The sequence below is a fragment of the Amblyomma maculatum genome, chromosome 8 (genome assembly GCF_055883805.1).
Source record: "Amblyomma maculatum isolate TAMU_Amacu chromosome 8, ASM5588380v1, whole genome shotgun sequence".
Taxonomy (NCBI): Eukaryota; Metazoa; Arthropoda; class Arachnida; order Ixodida; family Ixodidae; genus Amblyomma; species Amblyomma maculatum.
This window is the reverse complement of record NC_139351.1, coordinates 62,820,460-62,840,118: the sequence shown is the minus strand read 5'-3', so window position 1 is coordinate 62,840,118 and position 19,659 is coordinate 62,820,460. Positions and strand designations below refer to the sequence as shown.

General features: G+C 49.1%; 1 protein-coding gene across 1 annotated transcript; it reads right to left on the bottom strand.

The window, feature by feature from the left end:
- Window positions 1–1,405: 1,405 nt before the first annotated feature.
- Window positions 1,406–18,308, bottom strand: LOC146181285 (uncharacterized). Its single transcript, XM_084575752.1, has 4 exons — window positions 18,026–18,308; window positions 15,860–16,729; window positions 3,753–3,828; window positions 1,406–1,545 (listed from the first exon to the last, which is right to left on the bottom strand). Exons 1-4 carry the CDS (start codon window positions 18,176–18,178, stop codon window positions 1,406–1,408), a joined length of 1,239 nt encoding a protein of 412 aa, XP_084431878.1. The 5' UTR covers window positions 18,179–18,308.
- Between the last annotated feature and the right edge of the window lie 1,351 nt (window positions 18,309–19,659).

Genomic DNA, 19,659 nt, shown 5'->3' with positions numbered 1-19,659 from the left:
CATCATTTCGAGCCTATAATTTAGCTGAGTCTATTTAAAACGCTTCAGGAGTTAAAATCGTGCAGTTGTTAAACAAGCTCTCTATTGCATGACCTGATAGCAATAAAATCTCAATAAACATAGCCCCCAAGTTTTCAGAAAGTAATAATAACAAATGCGTCGCAGGAAAGTCGCTGCACATGACACATTTGCTCTTGGACACCTTCGTGCGAACGCCACAGTGTCGTCGATGGCTTGGCGGTCAATAAAATGTTCTGCAAGTGTCATGAGGCATAACTGTGACAAAAAGGAAAAGTTAACCTTTGCAGCGTTACAAAATGGCATAACACCTTTGGTTCAAATTGGTTGCTCACTCTTACAGCGGAAATGCATTTCCGACAATATTTAGTCCATCGCCAAAATGAGAATGAGTAAGGTGGGAAGTTAAATTAGACGTAGTGCTGTAGGGGAGGGGGCTACGGAGTAATTTCGACCGTCTGGGGATATTTCACGTGCACTGACATTTAAAAGCACATGGACACCTCTCCGTGTCGCCTCTATCGAAACGTAGCCTACGACGGTCGGGATGAAGGCCGGTTTATCCTTCAAAAAGAATTTATTTTGTACATACATACATACATACATACATACATACATACATACATACATACATACATACATACATACATACATACATACATACATACATACATACATACATACATACATACATACATACATACATACATACATACATACATACATACATACATACATACATACATACATACATACATACATACATACATACATACATACATACATACATACATACATACATACATACATACATACATACATACATACATACATACATACATACATACATACATACATACATACATACATACACCCCGCCGGGGTGGCGCAGTGGTTACGGCACTCGACTACTGCTCCCAAGGATGCGGGATCGAATCCCGGCCTCAGCGGCCGCTTTTCGATGGCGGCGAAAAGCACGGCGCCTGTGTGCTATGCGATGTCAGTGCACGTTAAAGAACCCCAGGCGGTCAAGTTTCCGGAGTCCTCCACTACGGCGTCTCTTATAGCCTGAGTTGCTTTGGGACGTTAAACTCCACAGACCAGACATACTTACATACATACATACATACATACATACATACATACATACATACATACATACATACATACATACATACATACATACATACATACATACATACATACATACATACATACATACATAAATACAAAAACGCACAGGAGTCACACACCAAGACACTATACAAATCACTATAGGGTAATACTTCCGGTTCCGCCTCGCGTGGAGTGCGGACGCGCTTCACGTCGGCTCCGTGCGAAGACGGCGAAATTCGCCAGTCGCCCGAACCAGTGGCCTCTATTTCACCTACAAGAGCCCCGTGAAGGTGAGCGCCACGCGCAGACCAATGTTTGGCCCGATCTGCCCATTTTTCAGGCCCCCACGGCCCATTTCGCCTTGAGCCGCCGCGTCGCTCGAGCTAGGCTTCACTCCGCTGGGAGCTACACCTACTCCGAATGCGACCTCCAAGACCAAAGTCACCATGAAGGTGCAATTGCCAAGCGAAGCTATCGACTCTCGGGACTTCAATCCGTGGGACTGGACGCACATCCGTAGCGTTCCCGCACGCACCCAGGAGCGTCCACTACAGCAGAATCACCAGATCTCCGCCATGCAGACCGATGAGGCAGACAAGCCTACCACAGATGCTGGAGCTGCAGCACCTACCACCCAAAATACTATCAAGGCCCAGGCATCTGAGCAGCTGCGCGCCGCACGCGCTGTAGTATAAAGGTCACGACAGCAGCCGCCACTACCGACTGAAGACTACAAGGTGATTTTCCGGTTCCGTGGAGGACTTAACCTCGCCTCGGTACCGCCACGACAGCTCCGCGTCTCAATCTTAACGCCACCGCTTCCCTCCAGGAGCCCACCCGCACCCAGCTACGGATTCATCCCACTAATAACACGTGCACAATAAGCCCGCTACACCAAGCCGATGCACTTATGTTGGTGCAACTCACCAAAATCTATTACCAAGGCACCGACTATGCCGTAGCAGTCTACATCGCTCCCCCGGACGGTGCGGTGAGAGGGGTGATCTCGAATGCCTATTGGAATGAAACCCCCAGGGAGCTACTGGAAAATCTCGTGAACAACAATCCACGTGCTCCAATCATGGACTTTCAACGCATGGGTGGCACTCGATCAATATTAATTACCTTTAGAGAAGGACCGGTTCCTCGCACAGTTCTTTATGGCGGGAGACTCCACCGGTGCACCGCTTACAGAGGCCACATGGACGCTTGTATTAACTGCAGACAACCAGGCTACAGGACAGATGTGTGCACGCAGCCGCGTACGAATAACTGCCCGAGGTGCGGCAAACCGCATCCCAAGTAGACTATCCCTTCCTGCACTCCTGATTGTATATTATGCGGAGAAGCACACATGACGGGCACGGGGAGATGCAAGGCTAAAGGGCGAAGACCTACAACCAACCCTGCACCTCAGCACCACTTTCCTAAAGACAAGACGCCCGGAGACGCTACTCGGAAGGCAGAACTCAACGCCACTCGCTCCACGTTGCTTTGCAAAGGAGAACACACAAAGGACCTACAGAATATGTCATGGGACGACCGAGCAACTGGAGTCATCTCCAAACAAACCCCGCCACCCCAGCCCCCCAGGAAGATTCACGCGACAAAGAACTCAGGGCCCTGCGGGAAGAAGTAATCCGCCTGTCCTCCCTCATACAGACCCCACACCAACTCTCCTCATCCACCCTCCTTTCCCAAGCCGTACCTCCCGCCTTCTCTCCAACATCCCCAGCCACGCAACCGCCCACCAAAAAGAAACGTACATCAGAACACCGACCAGTCAGACATGATGGCCTTGAGAAAGTTGAGGCAAAATTTGAAGCAAAGCTAAAGGCTTTAGAAGCACGGATAGATTCCAAAATCGACTCCCTCTTCACCCAACTCGAGAACAAAATTGACTCGATGTTCTCACGCCTGTTTCATACGCTCGACATGAGAATGACCAACCTAGACACCCGCATTCAAACTTTACAGCACACGCAAACAGTTATCCTGAAGCACATCAATCTCAAACTACCTCCTATTCATTCGTCGCAACCACCACCCCCTTCAACGCCTAGCGTACTTGACTGCCAATCGCTCCACTATGGCGGGGCAGCAACTTAATTTACCTATTCTCCAGTGGAATTGCCGCGGCTTCCGTTGCAAGCGTGCGCCTTTCCAATTACCCGTTCCTACCCTCACCCCGCCACCCCAAATCATCCTTCTCCAGGTTACGGCCACTAGGGCATCACTGTCTAGTTTTATGCCCTACCCCTCAGATGCCACGGACAAACCCAGGGTGTCCACGCTTGTTCACCGTTCAATCACCCACCAAACGCACACCAGTACGTCAGACACGCCCTGCGTAATCACGGAAATAATTCATTACGCACACACAGTACCCTCCATCTTCATTGCGAATATATACCACCCCCTTTCCCATCCAATGTCTTTCCCGGAGATGCTCTTGCGGGACCTCCACCGACTCGCTGGCAGACACCCTCTCTTCATCGGAGGAGACTTCAACTGCCAGCACACCGACTGGGGCTACAGCTATACTACGGGCCGTGGTAGACGCCTCTGGTCCCTACTCTAAGAGCTGCGCCTCACTACACACAACAATTTCCACACACCCACGCGGATCGGCACCAGCGTCAGCATGGACACCAGTCCGGACTTGACGCTCAGTCGCTTCCTCGGTGGCGTCACCTGGACAAGACCACAACACACACTGGGAAGCGATCACTACATCATTAACATATCGCTCCCTTTTAAACAATCCCGCTACACACACATCGCCCAAAAATTGGTGAACTGGGAAGCCATCCGTGCATTGCGGAAGGACGACTCAAACACACCTATCACGGACATCGAAGAATGGGTAGAACTACTTATGACCGATGTCCAACACAATACCCGGCGAATTACAACCACGCAGGCCACCCCCACCCTAGATTTCCACCTCGCCCACCTCTGGGAGGCGTACCACAGCCTACTCGAGCGTTGTAAATGCAACAAGTTAAACAGAATGCTTACAAAGCGACTGGCCACACTGCAGATGCAGATACAACAGCATGCAGAGGAGGTCTGTCGCTCTAATTGGGGGCAAGTTTGCGACGGACTCGCCGGTAAACTGTCCACCAAGCGAGCTTGGCAACTTCTGAGACATCTCATAGATCCCACACAGTCCAAATCCGCTACACCACACCATGTTACACGCCTCGTACACACACATAACAGCGACCCGGATGCTCTCCTTGACACACTTCAGCGGACATACACCTCACCCTGCATATTCGACCCCATGCACCACTACTCAGGAAAACCTAACCCGGAACTAGATGCTGATATTTCGGAAGCGGAGGTAAGAGCGGCCCTCCTGACTCTCCGCACGAATTCAGCACCGGGACTTGACAAAATGTCCAATGCTATACTCCGCAACCTGGATGACAAATCAATCGCACAGATTACAGACTACTTCAACAAATGCTGGACGGAGGGCACCCTTCCCCAGTCCTGGCGATGCGCCAAAATAATATTTATGCCAAAACCTAACAAGCCCCTTAAACTAGAAAACCTGCGCCCAATCTTGCTCACCTCGTGTCTCGGGAAACTTTTCGAGCACGTGGCACTTGCGAGATTGACACTTCACATGGCGGACAACGACCTTTACCAACACAGCATGGTGGGCTTCCGCCCCCATCTCTCCGCTCAGGACGCCATGCTGCAGCTCACTCACGACATCTTCGACCCGGCTATTCCGGACCACAGAAAGGCAGTCCTGTCTTTGGATCTGTCCAAAGCCTTTGATCGCGTCGAACATCAGGCGATCATGACTGTCTTTTCTCCCCTGAACATGTGTACGGATGTGCGCTTACATTCCGGCTTTTTTAACGAACCGCATGGCGGAGGTTCATTTTGGGCCCCTCTCCTCCCCACCCTACACCCTCAGGAGCGTCGGTACTCCACAGGGGTCCGTCCTCTCTCCTTTATTATTCAACGCCACCCTCATTCCCCTCGCCCACAAACTGTCCACAATACCTCATCTCAGACACACCCTTTATGCGGACGACATGTGGACCACACACTGTGGACCACACACGGTAGCGATGGGGACATAGAGGATACCTTACAAAGCGCCACATCACTCATACAAGAACACGTCCAGAGAATCGGACTCTCATGCTCCCCAGAGAAGTCCGAGCTACTTATACTTCGCCCCACGACTCGCGGATGCCCCACCATACCCATTGTCATTGAACTCAATGGTCGTCTCATCCCAGAGGTGAATACACTCCGGGTTCTGAGACTTCACATCCAGAACAATGGCAATAACACCTTAACTCTCAAGAAACTAAAGCAGGTGACAGGCGCGATATCGCACTTCATCCGCCGAGTTTCGGGCCATCACAGAGGCATGAAGGAGAACGACCTATGTCATCTAATTCATGCCTTCGTCCTCAGCCATTTCTTATACACAGTTCCCTATCTCCGACTCAACAGGCAGGAAACCGACGCCTTGGACGTCATGTTGCACACGGCGTTCAAGACGGCCCTACATCTCCCAATCAACACTTCCACAGAACACCTTCTACAGCTTGGTCTCCACAACACAATTGGGGAGCTTGTGGAGGCTTATCGCCAAGCCGAATACTTGCGTCTCACCAAGACCTCCACCGGTCGCCATATCCTGGAAACTTTAGGCATTCGCGTCCCAGCGAATGACCCTACCCTCTTTCCTATAGCTCGCCCCCTCTACCGAGACCTTCTCATCAAGCCTCTCCATCGCAACATGCACCCCCACTATAACGAGCAACGCCGCCGAGCCCGAGCTAAGGCGCTCCACAAATACTATGGCTCCGAAACGAACGCCGTATGGGTGGACGCCTCATGCACGAATGAGGGAGCGGTACAATTCCTTCCTGCAGCATCTTGCTACTTTCTCTCTCCCCACGGTCACCTCCTCGGGGGCATACGAGGAAGCAGTCATCGCCTACGCGCTTGCACACATGGAAGAACGCTACATAATGTCTGCCTCTAAAACTGCGATACTACATTTTGCGCGTGGTAGAGTTCACGTTTCTGCGTTCAGCATACTGAACTCGCCCGCCGCCAACCCGCCCCGCTATGCGGAGCTGATATGGGTGCCTGCGCACTCCGGGAATGCCGTTAACGAGGCCGCCAATGCGTTAGCCCGAGGTTCTTTAAACCGGGCGGCGGCGGCCTCCGACCCGGGATTCACGCGTGATCGCATGCACTCCTTCAGTGAGCCGAGCGACTTCTCTATCCCCCACCTCACCCATCTCTAGATAACTACCACCAGATGCTCTGGCGACGACTCCAGACGCGCACCCTCCCGTCCCCTTATAGTTCGTCTCGGTACCACCACACCCTCACCGATCCCCCCTGCACCCTTTGCAACAACCCCACCGTCACCCTCACCCAAATGCCCGGCGGATCCTCCCCCGCGGGATCTAGAGCACCTTACTACCTGGGAGGATTGGGAGACCCTGCTGCACTCTGAGGACCCGGTTCGGCAGAAGATCGCCACAGACTGGGCTGCCGACGTCATGAACCATAGGAATATGAACGTTTGAGTGTAGTGGGGCCGTGCGGGGGCTCAGTGGCATGCATGCCACAAACTCCTCTGTTTAGTAATAAAGTTATTACTACTACTACTATAGGGTAATAATACATAATAAACTCCAGAAACCTAATTCTTCAGAGAGGGGAAACAATAGAAAAGGGCATGGCTTCTAATAAAGTACCACAGGCATCTCAAGTCTGGTCCCCTGTACAACATAGAAGTGCGTATGACAGCGGAGCAGAAACCGCGTAAAAGAAGCGAATCTAGATAGAGCCATGGATCCCTGCTGTTGTGGGTGTAGGAAGAAGGAAAAGAAAATGCACGGGCCTGCTACAGGCTCTGTAGCTGAGCCACCTCAGCTGCCTCGTGCGTAAAAAAGAGTAAATAGAGAATAAAGAAAAAGAACAGGGAGAAAAATAGGCGCACTGCAACAGCCGCCGTCCACCACCTAAGCGGTGGCGGGTGCAATGACGGCCTACAACAGAAACATTCGGTGGCTGGCTAGCCCTGAAAAAGTTCTATTAGACTTTAGACGTTCACATTAGACATTCACATGAGGGGCGACAAATGACCAAAACAGGAAATACACATGATTAACAACAAAGGAATGTGCACATAAGATACATCCTAAGGAACAAATACATCACAAATCAGTATTTACGTACAGGATAAAGTTTGTCAGTTAGTGATGATGATATATGCAATATTGAATGGCAATGTACAGGAAGGTAAAAACAGTGTAGAATAATTTCCCAAATAAATTAGATATAAACATATACAGCAATCGCATGTACAGTATGTATTGCACATGTGGGTTTTCGTTGTGAACATAAAAATTTACAATATATTGAGTTACCAAGGTGGGTTTAAAACCACCCAGGCATGTCCATCCGGCACGGAAACAAAAGGGCAAGACCATTGACGAAGGAACTCTCGCTCCCCAAGGTAGAAAAGTTCCTAACCAGAAAGCCTACGATCTCCTTTCGTTGACGCGCCAGGACAGGGAAAAGCGCACGTCGGCGCCGGCTCGATGCGACAGCCTCACAACGATTGCGCCATAACACGAAAACGCCAGCTACAATCAGCAATCGTGCAACGCGACCGCGAGGACATCTACCATTTGTCTGAAATCGGTTAATACCTAGACTTCTGAAACCGGCATGTACTGCCCTCCAAAACACACGAGCAACGACGCATTGCTGGGCCATGTGACGATTGGATTCTTGAAGTGGGTAGTTGGCACAGTGCGCGGTGCGCCCAATGCCCCATCGTTGCAGCCGATCTCGTGTAGGCAAAGCCCCCCACTCCAAAAGCCACATAAAGTCACGTAAATGCCCTGGCAGAAACGACGCTGTGAGTGATAACCAACAAGTGGAATTCGCCCTTCGCTTACGTTCCGCAGGCACCAGCTGAAGTAGTAGTAATAGTAAGTCCTACCATAAAGAGAATTTATTGAGTAAAAACATATACAAAAACGCACATTACTCACAAATCAAAGTACTATACAAAACACTACAGATTGCATATACATAATAAACTAAAAAAAACATGATTCCCAGAGAGGGGAAAAGAGTATAAACGAGGAGAGTTCTAATAAAGTACGACATCCATCTCAAGTCTGCTGCCTCGTACAACATAGAAGCGCGTGTGCTAGCGCCGCAGAAACCGCGTCTCGCCGTCCGTTTCTAACTGTCCAGACAGATACTTCCAGATGACGAGGCGCAGCCTCTGTAAGGCTGGGTACATTGCTCAGGCAAGAGTGGGGCGCGCCTCAACGAGGCACAAACAGAACCACAGTGAACACAAGGTGTTCAAAAGGGGTGCGCCGGCGCCTAACGCCGGGGTTCATGCGGTCGTTAAACATCCTATATGTGAGCCGCCGCATTGTTCTCGCAACTACGCATTCGAAAAAAAAAAAGAAAACATGTCTGGGGCTCTCGGGAGCACCGCAGTGGGCACACTGGTCATTGGGTACAACACCCCATCTGGCAAGGCGCTGTCTCGTGGGGAGGACGCCCCAGCGCCTAAGCCAGTCAAAATCTCGCACTTCATTTGGCAGCCGACAAGCTGCCCACGCTCGCCATTTGGGTACAGCGGTCTCTCGTTGCTCATCAGCTGAAAGCCTGCGAACGGCTGCTAATTCTCTCGTGCGTACGGCTGGCAGGTCGCCTACGTTAACATCTGGCAGGTCTGCATCAAGAGTCGACTTTATCTCGGCAACATCGCGGTAAAAAGGCAGAGATCTGTCTGCCTGTGGACCGAGGTATTGATCGGGTGCAAGCACACGACGCCCCGTGCTCATCCAGTACAAGATGAGCGAGCGACCAGGGTAAGACTCGTCAGCTAATAGCCTCTCCACCCCCCTTAACGCGAGTACTCGAACCACTGTCGGGATGCATGGCCGACCAAGACCTCCCGTGCTCCTCGGAAGATGTAGGATATAACGGGCGACTAGCGCTGACCTGCCATCCCAAACAAACTTCCCTATAAGGGACGCGAGTCTGTTCATCACACGGCGCGGGATTGTCGCGATACGCGCCACATAAACGTGCAGACACCACCCCGGACCTTACCCTAGGAAAAAACACGGGAGACGCAGTCTGGAAAAACACAGCTCAAAATTTAGGCAGCGACCACTTTGTTCTGGCTCTCACCCTCAGCTAGGCCGTCAAAACGCGTCGCCTCAAAAAGCCCAAAATCACCGATTGGGATAGGTTTAGGCAAATCAGAGAAAACTGCGAATCGGCAGATGAAATCCAAAACATAGAGCAATGGGCAGAGACGCTTAAGAAACAAGTAGAGAAGCAACCACGACCCCACGGGAGGACGATGCGCCGGTGACAATTGACAGCAAGCTCCTTCATATGTGGGAAGCGAAATTCAGCATGGAGAGGCTTCTCCGGTCGCAAAGATGGAACAGGAACCTTAGGCGAAGGATAGCAAGATATAACAAAGAGATTGAAGATTACGCAGTGAAACTTTGCGAACAAAACTGGTGTAGTAGGTGTGACGAGATGGAAGGGAACATGAGCCTTGCTAATACGTGGAGCCTACACAGACACCTACTTAATCCTGACAATTCGAAAACTCAATCGGGCATAAGACTGACGAAAGCCAGACACGCGTTCCGAGGGCACGGACGGGGAACTCATGGCGAAACTAATTAACATGTACGTAAGCGACACACAAACCTTACCCCTGCCGGATTACGAAGGACCTTTAAACGAGGACCTAGACGCGCCGATCACGGAGGCGGAGGTTCGCGCCGAAATATTAGGCCTAAAAACAAAATCGGCTCCCGGCCCAGACGGAATCACAAGCAAGGTTCTCCGAAATTTGGACGATAATTCCATCCGCACGCTTACCAAATACATAAGAATCGTATGGGACAGAGGCCGCCTCCCACAACAGTGGAAGACGGCAAATGTAATTTTGATACCGAAGCCAGGCAAACCCCCTAAACTAGAGAACTTACGACCAATCTCTCTAACATCCTGTATAGGGAAATTGATGGAGCGGTTAGTCCAAACGCGACTAACGCGTTTCATGGAGCTTAACGACCTGTGGCCGCACGAAATGGTTGGGTTCCGGCCCGGCCTGTGCACGCAGGACGTAATGCTCCGCTTGAGACACGACATCATAGAAAGCGAAACCAGGGACGTGAGGGTACTACTAGGTCTAGACCTGACAAAGGCGTTCGATTCTTTCTGACCTCCAAGAATTGGGGGTCGGAAAGAAAACGTACGACTACGTAAAAGACTTCCTGTCGGGTAGAACGATAAAGATAAAGTTTCAGGACATTGAATCCTCCACCGTCAAACTGGGAAGCAGGGGTACGCCACAGGGTTCGGTGCTGTCCCCGTTCCTCTTTAATGTTCCCATGCGAAACCTCCCGGCAGAACTGAGGAAAGTGGAAAACTTGAAATTCAGCATGTATGCGGACGACGTCAACCTGTGGGCCACCCAGGGGAGTGACGCGAGCATCGAGGAGCGCTTGCAAGCGGCGGCGGACACCGTGGTGTCCTACGCGGCCGAAAGGGGCCTCTCGTGCTCTTCACAAAAATCGGAACTGTTTATCTACAACCCGAAGGCGCTCAGGTGCAAACGCCAGATAAACATCAGCGTAACAGTAGACGGCCAAACAGTGCGAAAAGTCGAACAAATTAGGATCCTGGGGCTGTTTCTACAAGCAGATGGGTACAACGATACAACGGTAAAGAAACTGAACGCGTACGCCATGCAAGTCACGGGAATCATCATCAGGAGAATCGCACTCAAGGGTCGGGGCCTTAAGGAACGGAGCCTCCTGAAACTAATGCAGGCTTACATCACTAGCCGCGTATGTTACGCCACACCATTCCTAAACATCAGATCAGACGAAAAGCACAGAATAGATGCACTCATCAAACGATGCGCGAAGAGCGCTCTGGGACTACCCATATCGACCTCGACTGAACATCTCCTCAAAATGGAGGTGCACAACAATTGGACGGAACTAGCGGAGGCTGTGCGCATGGCGCAACTAGAAAGATTGAGCCGAACCACCACGGGCAGAACCATCCTCGGCTGGGTGGGGCTGCAGTCAGATAGAGGAACAAGCCACAAAGTAGACATTCCACGAAAGTGTCGCGAATATATAATAGTGCACCCCCTACCTAAAAACATGCACCCTACGTACAACAAGGAGAGGAGACAAAAGAGGGCCGAGACTCTCGCAAAGAAAGCGAGGAAAATGAAGCCGGGGAGGTCGCCTACGTGGACGCGGCTAGCGGGAAGTTGTCGGGGGCGGCGGTGGCTGCGGTCGTCAACGGCCGCGGCGTACCCGCCGCCGCCGCGTCCGTTAGAAGCCGAAATGTAGACACGGCTGAAGAAGTTGCAATAGCACTCGCTTGCGTTGGAACGGAAGCCAGCATAGTTATTAGTGACAGCAAAACAGCTGTCTGGAACTTTGGAAAAGGGAGGGTCTCGAAGGAGGCAGCCAAAATTTTAGAGAAAGGAAAACTTGAAAGAAGGATTCGAATTATTTGGACCCCCGCGCACGTGTCCGCCCCCGGCAACGAGGCGGCGCACGAGCTAGCCCGAGCTCTCTACTTCCGGGCAGCCGTAGAGCCGCCTGATTGCGATGGGAAGGACGAGAGGCTGCAAACTTATAAGGAAATTTTAACACTACAGACTTAGCAGAAGGTCCCTGCCACCACCGGACCGAACGCTAACAAGGAGGCCGTCGCTTGGCGGCGCATGCAAGCTGTGAATTTCACAAGTCCCGTCTGGCTTTTCCACAGGCAAGTGGAGGAAAAGGCGGACGATAAATGCGAAACCTGCGGAGAAAGGGGTACACTGGATCACATAATCTGGCAATGCCTTGATTCCCCTGGCGCCAAGGAAAACATAAATAGTAGAGAAGCCTGGGAACTGCTACTGCGGAGCGAGTTCCCCTCCAACCAGCAGCAAGCTATCCGCCTGGCGACTGAAGCCGCGAAGAAACACTGTCACTTCGCCTGTCTTTAGTTGCGGAGACCCCGGCCTCCGTCCCATAGGCCTGCGTGTCGGGGGCGGGGAGTAGGGGGCCTGCTACATCGATGGGAAAATAAAGTTCATAACAACAACAACAACAACATTGAGCATGAGGTTGAAACGCACTGCGTCAGAAAGGGCATGCGTGGCTCGCGAGAGAGCACCGCCGGGTGATGCAGTGGTAAGACGCCCGACTACTGTCCGGAGTGCCCGGGTACGAACCCGACCTCAGCGGCTGCGTTTCGATGGAGGCGAAACGAAGTGGCGTCCGTGTGCTGTGCGATGTCAGCGCACGTTAAAGATCCCAAGGTGGTCGAAATTACTCTGTAGCCCTTCACTACGGCACCTCTTTCTCTCTTTCCACTTTCACTCCCACCTTCCTCCCTACCCTTACGGCGCGGTTGCGGTGTCCACAGAAAACAAGTGAGACAGTTACCGTGCCTTTCCCTTCCTACAAATCAATCAGAAGGGGCTCAGCTGCAGAACCAGTAGAGACCCGTGCACTTTCTTTTCATTCTCTCTTTAGTTACAACAACAACCGTCGTCTGCCATTAGGCTTACATATGCGCACACATAGGTATGATTTATCGCCTAAAGCCCAGGGCTAGCAAGGCTATAGATCGAATTTTGCGTGAAAATGCACGTATTCTAAACTCGGGTAAACTTTTCAAACCTCGATAGCGAGGGGTATCAAACGGGAGACAATTAGTGATTCACAATAAAGGATATGTGCAATACCTACCGTTAATTGGTTCACTGGAAGGGAAAGGCGCAGTAACTGTCTCACTCGTTTTCTGTGGACACCTGAACCGCGCCGTGAGGAAAGGGAGGAAGGTGGGAGTTAAAGTGGAAAGAGAGAAATAGGAGCCATAGTGGAGGGCTACGGAGTAATTTCGACCACCTGAGGATCTTTAACGTGCGCTGACATCGCACAGCACACGGACGCCTCTTCGTTTCGCCTCCATCGAAACGCAGCCGCTGAGGCAACGCCTCCTATAACTTCCAGGCCTGCGCGTCACGTGACGTGACGTAGGCTACGTCACGACGCGGAGGCTGATGGCACTCCTACCGTTCGTGGCCGTGGCGTCGCCGGCGTAGTGCGGGCTGCGTCGCGCTGCGCTTGTAGCCCCCATCGTTTTTGTGGCAGGCGCGATGTCTGAAGGTGCGAGTTTCGTAAACGACGAAAGAATGTCCCATGCATTTATGGATGTCAGCTGGTTTCTATTTACCGCAACGAACATCGCGAAGCAAGCGGGTGGAGTAATTTTGCATGTGGCCTATTACTGCGTCATATGAATGCATCATGTATGCGCCTGTGCGCATTCTTGAGTAGTTTTATTTTGTTGACAAGAGCAGCCCATTAATGCGATCGGTCATGAATGGAGGATGCTGGTTATGGTCACATTTTTGTTTCGTGGAACTGGTACGTGATTTAGTGCCGTCTGTTAAGCACTGCTAATGTAACGCTATTTGTGAACTGTAAATCTTAAATGATTTTGAATCATATCAAGCACCATTACCACTTTATTTTGGTTCATTATATTGAACACGTACCATTAATATTGTTGTAGCTTTTGAGAGATTGACATATGCTTTTTCAGGCAGGAAAGATAGGCACGGGGGTCGAGGAGATGGTTGCAGGTGGAAAAAAAATGTTTATCACAGCTCTCGAAGGGCTAAATTGATGCTGAAGACTACGATACCCTTTTGCTATGAAACAACCAAACGTGGATAACAGGGTGACCCAAGCAATGTTTATTTACAGTTAATTTCGCTCACTGTCAATACAGTGTAGTACAATACAATTTCAAATGAACATGAACCAGGGTGTGAAAGTCTGCCAGGAATTTAAAACCGCTTTATGACTGTTCGTCCACAAAGATGCGTGTTTTTCTTTTCTTCGCACATTCTTCTTTCCCAACACGCTGAATATCGTTTCTCAGCTTGCATAAATTATTCAGCAATATATTCGTGGCACAGTTTGAAACAAGTGTAAGAAGGAGCTCATATGTGTGGCCATTTACGCATTCTGTTACTTCCTGAAGCTGGGGCAGAGACTGTAATGTCAGCTGCCTGACAATTGTCCTTTGATTTCCTGTCTGCAAAAATTGAGAACAATTGTACTCAGTCAGCTTCTTTACAATAACCTCAGTGTGCATGACAACTGTTACAACAAATGGTGATGGTAATTGCAAACCACCCCTATCTAAGCCAGCAATTAATGAATTCGGTTCGTTTTCCAGATCAACCTCCTCTCTAACAACTAAGGTGTCTCGGCAGCTTGCACATTTAAGGACTTTCAATGCAGCGTGGGCGCAATAACCGCCAACATATGCTATTACAGGCATATGTTCACTTAGTGCTTCAAGGTCGGAATCTGTGACGTTGATACAAAAATTGCTGTTGGTGCCACTGGCAGGGCTTGTGTCTTGAATGTCTCTCAGATCCTCTGAGCTCATTACAGGCAGAGTGTTTTGTAAACGAATCCTGCCCTCTGTCTCATAAAGTTGCCTAACTGATATGTGGTAATTTCCTCCTGCCATCTGCCGGTACTGGCCGAAGCGACTCTCCAGGCAGTCAGTTTGTACTTTGCCGAGGAGAACATATCTGTGGCCTAGTTCGGCAATACAGTACTTTGAAAGCTCCAATAGAGCGTGTGCAGACAGTTTCAGAGCTCTCAGCGTTTCTTTAGTGAGCTCGCCAGTGTCCTGTTTGTAGAACTCCCATACATCAAGCCATGTGATGAAGGCATCGAGGAATGTACATTTGGGGTCACCTGTTAGGCACGAGATAGGCTTCTCAAAGACATTGCGATGGTGTATGCCTTTGTTTGGTGTTTTCACATTTACAATGCTCCACCAACGTATGATTATTTTTAGAAAGTCTGAAGTTTGTTCTGCATGATAGATAGACGTTGACTCGCGGTGTACTACAAGGGCTTCAGCAACATATGGGCTAAAAACCTGCAATGCAAGTTTAACGTTCTGGCGTTCCAAGTTGCTTGGATTAAGGGCTTTAGATGTTAATCCATACCCACACTTCAAAAGTTGTGAAGATTCTATCTTGTACACTTCTCGCAAATCCTTGAATGAGGCAGTCCTAATGCTGTCTGGGTGTACACTGTTGTTAGAGAGCTCAAAGTGTGGATAGTAGAAGCTTGTGCCCGCATTTTTTTGGTTAATCCAGTTGTTTCGTATGCATTTCAGTAAGTGCACGGCATCAACTACATAAAAGAGCGGTCGGGATGGATCCGCAGGGTGCGGGTACAGAATACGGAGCTTGTTCGGTTCACTGAACATCATCATTGCTTTTCGGTTTAATGAATTATTATCGCAGACAACTGCTACAACCTTAAACCCTATTTCTTCTAAACGCAAAATAACTTTCTTCAGTATTACATGGAGATCATCACCAGTCAACGTTTTGACTGGAAAGATATATGCCACCTCTTTAAATGAACTTAAAAGACTTTGTACCATGAATACATGTGCTGATGTTGCTGCTTCGGTAGAAATTGCGGCAGCACCACTAATGCTGCCACCTTTATAGTCTAGAAAGGGTTTGATGTGGATTTCATCCAACATCAACGTGACACAAGTCTCGTGAGGCTGCAGCTGCTTAAATCTGTGTGCTACATACTGTAGGAAGGTGCCCCCTAACGACTCTTTTTGTGGAGCCAGCTGATAAGAAGAGCATACATTTCGTATTGTGCTTGGATGAGGCAGTGAGTCCACTCATCTTTCTTAAATACTTATACGCATGTGCTGATATGGTGTACAAAATGCATGAAAGCACCATTAGTTCAGGGCTGTACTGGACACGCCCTTTAGCAAGTGTTATCAGCTGTTCTTTCAAAAACGTAACAGTTTCTTTCTTTTTTGCATGGATATTGCGCTCAAGCTTTTCGAGGAGAACGCTGATTGCATCCATCAGGTGGCATGTTTGATCTTCAGAAGACAGCATAGAGAGACTGTCTAAAATTTGCAACAGGGATCTTACATCATTAACTGCGTCTGGAATAACAATATCTCTCAACTTTTTGATAGGGGCTACCTTATAGCAGGCACTTAATTTAAGACTGTCAAACACCATTAGGGATGAATTCAAATATGGTTCACTTTCATTTACAATGTTCAGAAACATTGTGCACCTGTCGTTGTGTATTACAGTCCACACATCTGAAACTGATGCAGCTTGAAGGCACGCTTTCATCTGCTGACGTGTTGAAAAATGGTGCCTTTCTTCTTCCGCTTCATATGACGCAACAGATTCTTGAAGAGCCCGAGCAAGTCCTGAGGACTCCTGTCGGCATCTCTTGATACCTGGCGGTACTCTTGAGCTTTGTTTTTTCTTCGTGAGATATGTAGGGCACCCAGGGAACACGCTAGGCACAGACCCAGGTCGCAGGCGTGGCACAGGCAATGACACCTCTATCACTTTTCCTGTCTTCCAGTCAGTATACGACGTTGTTCGTTCCAAGCACGAAGGGTCGAAGTGAACAGCACAGACCTACAGGAATGCAAAATATGCGTGTGAGGGACATAGTATCAGTGCAAGAAAATTGCTCTCGTAAATGGCAAATGCCCAAGCAAATAAATTAAACCAGCAATTTATGAATTTCTACCATTACATTCTTAGGTTCCCTTTTTCACTCATATAAAAAATTGGCAAGTTTACTACCACAAATGTGACCTTTGTGTAAAAAATAAGCAATTTACTGGTTCCTTATTGAAAGTAAACCTGGCAACATTTGCTCAAACAACGGCAATACATCGGTAGTAAAATCTAAAACTTTCCAACGGCGTGCTTTTTTCAACGTGCCGCATATTTAAAGTTTTACGCGAAAGTGTATACAACTCGTTCGCCCGAAAAGCCGCCGGCGTTGTAGTTCGCAGGATCCCGTCGGAAATAATCGGACGCTGCATGAAAGGCGCGATTGAGGCGTCCACCGAGATGCTGTGATGCGAGAGAGTTACTGCACCCATCCTTTCCTAAAAATGTCGGTTGAAATGTTCACCGATATGTCGAGATGTGAGAGGTACTGCGCCCTTACCTTTCTTGATAATAATTGTGGATATGGGAAAGGAAATGGCGCAGTATCTGACACATAGTTCGTTGGACACAAAACGCGTTTGTGGAATCGGCGTTCGGAGAAGCGTCTTCAGAGCGCAAGCAGCGTTCCGGTCGAACGCTCACGATGACACTGATGCTTTCGCGTTCGCAGCCTTAACTGCCCTCCGAGTTTGTGGAATGGGTGTGCGGAAACGCGTCTTGTGCGAAGCCAGCGTTGCGGTCGAACGCTCACGATGACACACTGATGCTTTCGCGTCCGTAGCTTTAACTGCCCTCTGATTTTGTGGAGTCGATGTGCACGAACGCGTCTTTTGCGCAACCAGCGTTCCGGTCGAACGCTCATGATGACATACCGATGCTTTCGCGTTAATAGCACGTAAGCAGCCTTAAGCCCTCTGAATTTTTTTCCCCTTCAGGTTACCTTCTGCACTGAGGAATTTTGCATCAAAAACTCCTGCACCTCTGAGAGCTTACATATTGACCACGCAATAAATAATGTAACGCGAAGGGAATATATTTACATAAACTTTACAAATGAGTCAACTGAGGCAGCGGCAACAGAGAAGGTTGTAGCCGTACTTCATACAGCGGACATTACGGCTAACAAAATTAATACTTTCTCTCAGCACACATGCCAACGCTTCATCGGACCATTCACACGCATGACATTCTTGGTGAAACGAAATTGTTTGAGAAAAATGAAAACTAAAGAATCAGTGAAAGCATTCTTACCTTGGTATATGAAGTTGGCACGAAATTCTTCCTCGGAATAGCGCGCAACCACTTCTCGAAGGTGTCTTTCTCCTTCGGAAAAGAAAACACTTGAACTTTCTTCTCAACATTATAGTTGCCGGAACAACCCGGCACGCAACACTTATTAGGCATTGCAGCCGTCGATAAACGCACATGGAAAACGCGCACAAACGCCGATGGCGAGCGATTTGGTCGAGCGCAACAGCGGCGTTCACATTGCTACCGGCGGCGAAGCACTCCAGGCACCGACTGCACGGCGCGGCAGCGGAGAGGAGCATGGCGAAGTGACCGCCGGCAGGATGTGACGTCATATTTTTGGGCGCAGGCCTGGAAGTTATAGGAGGCGTTGGCTGAGGTCGGGTTCGAACCCGGAAGTTCCGGACAGTAGTCGGGCGTCTTACCACTGTGCCGCCCCGGCGGGGCCAATATTTACCGTACTTGCCCTGATTGATTTATAGGAAGGGAAAGGCGTGGTAATTGTCACACTCGTTTTCTGTGGGCACCTTAACCGCGCCGTAACGAAAGGAGGGAAGGTGGGAGTGAAAGTGGAAAGAATGAGATAGGAGCAGTAGTGGAGGGGTTCGGAGTAATTTCGACCACCTGGGGATCTTTAACGTACACTGCGGACGCGTGAACAACGCCGTATAAGAAGAGAGAGGAAGGTGATAGTGAGAGCGGAAGGAGAGAAAGGGGTGCCATAGTGGAGGTCTCCGGGTTATTTGGAACACCTGGGGATCTATAACGTGCACTGACATCGCACAGCATGCAGACGCCCTCTTAGCTTCGCCTCCAGCTAAACACAGCCTCCAGCGGTCGCGATCCAGCTCGAGTGTTCAGGCAGAGTAGTCGGGCATCCTAACCACTTCACTACCGCGACAGGGAAAGAAAAAGGAGACAGAGTTCGGTTATTAGGAAATTGTTTCTTTTTAATCAGCTCTGATTTTATTTTCTTTGCAGAATAGGTGAGTATATTTATGGTACATATTTGGTATATTTTTTCTTTGCGGTTAGATAAGTGCTTGCTATTGCAGGTCCATTTGAAGTGTATTCGAAGCATGGTATAGTCTGTTTGTACATAGTTGTATACTTTCAGCTTGCATGAAAAAAATGGTCAAGAGTACATTAGTAGTGCTTTGAAAGTAGATTGTTAGTTTATTGTTGGAACTTCTTTATCCCTGTATAAGAAGTCCAACTATTTGAAGTACATTTTGAATATGCTACCAACCCAAAGCGGGCAAAACATGTGGTTTAGCATATTTCAAGATGTTGTGCCGCACGCCTATTATATTTATAATGTATTCATTCTACATTTTACCAATAAGGACGAAATAAAATTGGCAGTGGCTTAGCTCGGTAATGCCAGGATATACGTAGCAAGCTATACTTGGCTGAGCTTGTTGTGATCACTATATGCTTATCAATGAAAGACTTTGGTATACATATCTCTTTTTCATCAAAACTCTAAAACCAGGCGCTAAGGGTGGATACCGATTCCCATGGCCTACAATGTAGGTTGGAATTTCCTGCGTTAACAGAAATGCCTCAGACGCTCCAAAAATACCCTTCTCAGTATCATTAGACCATTCTGGAAATACCAAATGCAAAGGCTCATA

Coding starts and splice junctions, on each gene's coding strand:
- LOC146181285 (XM_084575752.1), bottom strand. CDS start 18,178: ATGCCTAATAAGTGTTGCGTGCCGGGTTGTTCCGGCAACTATAATGTT. Junction 16,730..18,025: donor TGCCAACTTCATATACCAAG/GTAAGAATGCTT, acceptor GCATTCCTGTAG/GTCTGTGCTGTTCACTTCGA. Junction 3,829..15,859: donor TTAGGGGGCACCTTCCTACA/GTATGTAGCACA, acceptor GGTCTTGTCCAG/GTGACGCCACCGAGGAAGCG.